Below are 4,039 nucleotides of genomic sequence, written 5' to 3' on the forward strand. Positions count from 1 at the left end.
CCCCCCGCCTCGGCCGGGCGCCTGTATTTGGTAGGAAGCTGCGTGGCCGGCGCCTGCCCCCGTCCCGGGGGGGGGTCAGTCCGCGGCGGGGTAGCCCCTAGTCCCCGGGGGGCATGATGCCGGGGGTGGGCAGCGGGGGGGGCCCCGCTTCAGCCCCGTGGACCCGTTGGTGATCCTTGAGGGATTCCTTGTAGCGGAAGCTGCGGCCGCAGGCCGGGCACTGGTAGGGCCGCTCGCCGGTGTGGATGCGCTGGTGCTTGAGCAGGTTCTGCTTGCGGATGAAGCTCTTGCCGCAGGCGGCACAGGCGAAGGGCCGCTCGCCCGTGTGCAGCCGCTGGTGGTTCTGCAGGTGCTCCTTGCGGCTGTAGCACTTGCCGCACTCGGCGCACTTGTAGGGCCGCTCGCCGCGGTGGATCATCTGGTGCCGCACCAGCCCCGAGTGGCAGTTGAAGCTCTTGCCGCACTCGGCGCAAGGGTAGGGGCGCTCGGCCGCGTGGCTCCGCTGGTGGATCCGCAGGCTCTTCTTCCCGCTGAAGCTCTTCCCGCACTCGGCGCAGCCATGCGGCCGCTCCTCGGCTGGTCCCGGCGTCACGGTGGGGACCCCCGCCGCCTCGGCCCCCGGCCCCGGCTCTGAGCCTGGAGCTTTGCCCAGTCTGTGCTGTGCCGGCAGAGCCACCGCCGCTGCCGCCGCCGTCACCGCTGCCTGTCCCTCGGGGTTCCCGAAGCCTGCGCCGGGGAAGAGCAGCTCCCCGGAGCCGCCCGGCAAGCCCACCTCTTCTGGGGGCTCGGCGTGGGGGCACCGCTCCTCCGTCTTCACTAGCAGCCCCTCGCCAGCTACAGGGGAGGGAAAAGCTCTGGTCAGTGCCTGCCCGCAACACCGGGGATGTCCCCGAGCCACAGTCTAGCCTGCGTGGGTGCTCCCCCCACCAGCCCCATGGGGCCAGGCTCAGCATCGCTCACCAGGACCGGGACCCGTCAGCATCTCCCTCTCCGGCAGCTCCCAGGGCTCGCGGACGCAGGGTTCTTCCTCCTGCTTGATCCACGACAAGAAGTCGTGTGCTGTGATCAGGGCGTCTGCGCCTGCGGGGAAGGATGGGGACTCAGCCGAGCGGGGCCGCATCCTGCACTCCAAAAGCAGCGGCTGCTGCTGGTGTCAGGCAGCCGGTGGGTGCACGGCACAGCTCACCTGCACAGGGGTCCGCCGGCATCCCTCGCTCCTCTGCGAATTGCTGCTCCCCCACGAAGGCCACCTCCTGCTTGATCCGGGACAGGATGTCGGAGGTGGAGATCAGCGACTCTGTTCACAAGGAGAGACTTGGCCGGCGCCAGGATGCGGCCGCCCAACGTGACCCACGGCCAACGCGCCTCGGGGTATGGGACCCCTGGGCTCCAGCCGTGCAGGATGCCCCCGTCCCACAGCAGTTATGGGGCATCAAACACCCCCGGGGGAGCTGTGGGCACGGGTGACCACGGCACAGCCCTTGGGGATAGGTGACCGCGGCACAGCTCATGGGGTGGGTGACCCTGGGAAAGCCCATGGGGACGTGTGACAGCAGGACAGCCCATGGGGATGGGTGACTGTGGCACAACACATGGGGACAGATGACCACGGCACAGCCCATGGGCTCTGACACATGGCGGTGGTGGGGGACACACGGATCTCCCAGCGACGGATGCCCAAGACCCCTGGCACATCACATCATGAGGGATTTTCCGGGATCACTCGCGGTGGCCCCTGGCTGTACAGTGGCGAGCAGTCTGGCCACGGCTGGAAAACTGGGCCCTGGGGGGCTGGGACGTCCCTGGGACGAGCAGCGGGGTGGGGGAAACACGAGGTGGAAGGCAGCAGGGATGGGGGGACCCAGCACTGCCCTGGCTCCTGGCCGGTGCCTCACCCGCACAGGCGTCCGGCGGCAGCTCCCTCTGCTCCAGCTCCCTCTGCTCGGGGACGCAGGGTCCCTCCCCGCGCTCGCTGCGGGGCTGCATCTCGCTTCTGGAGAGGGCACCATCTGCATGGGGAGACAGTGTGGCTGGCACCGGCGGCGGGGCTGTGCCCGCCCAACCCTCACCATCGCCAAGAGGTGGGGGGGACGCATGGGGGATGCACAGGGCTGCCAGGCACTGGCATCTCTCCTGGCAGAGAACCTGCCTAAATTTGGCAGGACGTCCGTGCCGGGAGGCCCGTGCAGCGTAGATGCTCAGGCCCTCAATTTTGGGGGATGAAGACCCGCTCCAGCTACCTGTCTGCCCCACGCGGCAGCACCGGCACGGCACAACACATCATCCCATCCCCACGCACACAGCACAAGCCACAGAGGGTTCCCTCCGAAACAGGAGGTCCCAAAGCCATGGCGTGTGCCACCACCGACCGCTTGCGGGCGACAAGGGCACCCACGCCTGGGACCCTCCAGGGAGACACAGCCATCACCCCAGCGTGCTGGGAAAGGGGCGAAAAGGGATGTTTACCCAGGGAGATCAAAGACTCATAGTTCTCCTTCACCAGGTTATTGTACAGCTCTTTCTGCCACTCCTCCAAATTCTTCCACTCCTCCGCCGAGAAGTAGACGGCAATGTCAACAAACGTCACCGGCACCTGCAGCGACAAGCCCCCGGCAGCTCAGCGGCACCCGCTCCCCAGGGGAGCCGAGGGTCCCCCCACCCGGCCCACAGCCCCCCCCCAGGAGCCATTACCTTGGGGACCTCGCCCCGGGGGCCGGGGGGCAGCCGCAGCACCCAGAAATTCCTGTTCTTCAGCAGGTTCTCCACATTCTCCAGGCGCCGCTGGAGCAGCCCGTACTCCTGGATGAGGGTGCCCAGCACAGCCCATTTGCTCTCCAGCTGGTTCCCAAACTCCATGGTCGTCTTCTCGCAGTCCAGAAGCTTCTTCTCAGCCGTGCCGGACCGACCCTCCAGGCTGAGCAGGCGGGTGGCGAGGAGGTCGATCTTCCTCTCCATCGCCTGCACCGTGGCCACCACGGTCCAGAGCGAGGCCTCGGCGGAGTGGAGCTGCGCCTCCCGCACGTGCGCCCGTTCCGGCAGCAGCGGTGGCTGCAGCGGCATCAGGTGGGGGGCCTCCACGTTCCACTCCTGCACCTGGGCCGTGGGAAGGGTGCGGGTGGGAGGGGGCCCACGGTCACCCCCACCCTGGGTCGTGCCCAGAGCCCCTGGCCCTGCAGCAGGCACCGCTCCCCCTCCGTTTTGGGGGCTTTTGGCCGCCAGTGCCCACCACCACCACCAGCACCGTGCCGAGGAACCCCCCCGCATGTGATGCCCACCGCCACCCTCGCCCTGCCTGCCCAGGCTGTGGGAAGGGCCCTCCCTACCCCGGGCACCTTTGGGGTCCTGCCTGACAGCCGCCGCTATGCCCACCCCCTGCTAACGACTCGGCTGGGCAGGATTTGGCCCCCGGAGCGGTCGGTGCTGCCCAGGCAAGGAAGGAGCTGCTGGGGCCCGCTCCGAGTTCCAGGAGGGGACAGGGCAGACAGATGCAGCAGGCCTGAGGGGACGGCGAGGGGCAGGCGAGGCGGTGGGCAGGATGCATCCCGCTCAGCCGGTGGGTTGGGGAGGCATTTCGGTGCAGCCGTGGGGTCAGCGGCCGGTCACTGTCCCCGTGGGACACCGGCCAGCGCCAAGCAGGTCACCCTGCTGTGCGGGCAGCTGCCAGACCCGCAGGGCAGCGACCCCCCACCCTGGCACCCCATACCCCCACCCCTTGCGGGGGCTTCCCCGGGGCCTGCCCAGGCAGGGAACCCCCGAACCGGGAGGAGGATGGGGACGGGTGGGCAGGGAGCAGCCGGGGGTGGGGGGGGCACGGGGCAGCCCGGGGACACCCCGGGGACACACGGGCATCCCCGGTCGGAGGCGCCGCGGGCATCCCGGGGCTGGAGCCTGCACGGAGCATCCCGGGAGCACGGGGACATCCCGGGTCGGAAAGCGCCCGGGGACATCCCGGGGGCATCCCGGGTCAGCGGTGCCCAGCCGCCGTGCGGGGGACGGGGGGGGACGTCCCGGGGGCCCCGGGGGCATCCCGGGTCGGGCC

The 4,039-nt window shown here is 69.7% G+C and overlaps 1 protein-coding gene across 1 annotated transcript in view; it reads right to left on the reverse strand.

Moving 5' to 3' along the window:
* Window positions 1-97: 97 nt before the first annotated feature.
* The window catches only part of LOC104829313 (zinc finger protein 282-like), a 4,736-nt gene continuing 794 nt past the window's right edge, over window positions 98-4,039 (reverse strand). The window contains exons 2-7 of the mRNA XM_010563473.1: window positions 2,692-3,144; window positions 2,467-2,593; window positions 1,896-2,009; window positions 1,187-1,297; window positions 961-1,080; window positions 98-834 (exon numbers count right to left, since the gene is read on the reverse strand). Coding sequence (XP_010561775.1) covers window positions 98-834; window positions 961-1,080; window positions 1,187-1,297; window positions 1,896-2,009; window positions 2,467-2,593; window positions 2,692-3,144 — 1,662 coding nt within the window. The remainder of the gene's footprint in view (window positions 835-960; window positions 1,081-1,186; window positions 1,298-1,895; window positions 2,010-2,466; window positions 2,594-2,691; window positions 3,145-4,039) is intronic.

This window comes from Haliaeetus leucocephalus, unplaced genomic scaffold (assembly GCF_000737465.1).
Source record: "Haliaeetus leucocephalus isolate CR32 unplaced genomic scaffold, Haliaeetus_leucocephalus-4.0 Scaffold0, whole genome shotgun sequence".
Lineage (NCBI taxonomy): Eukaryota > Metazoa > Chordata > Aves > Accipitriformes > Accipitridae > Haliaeetus > Haliaeetus leucocephalus.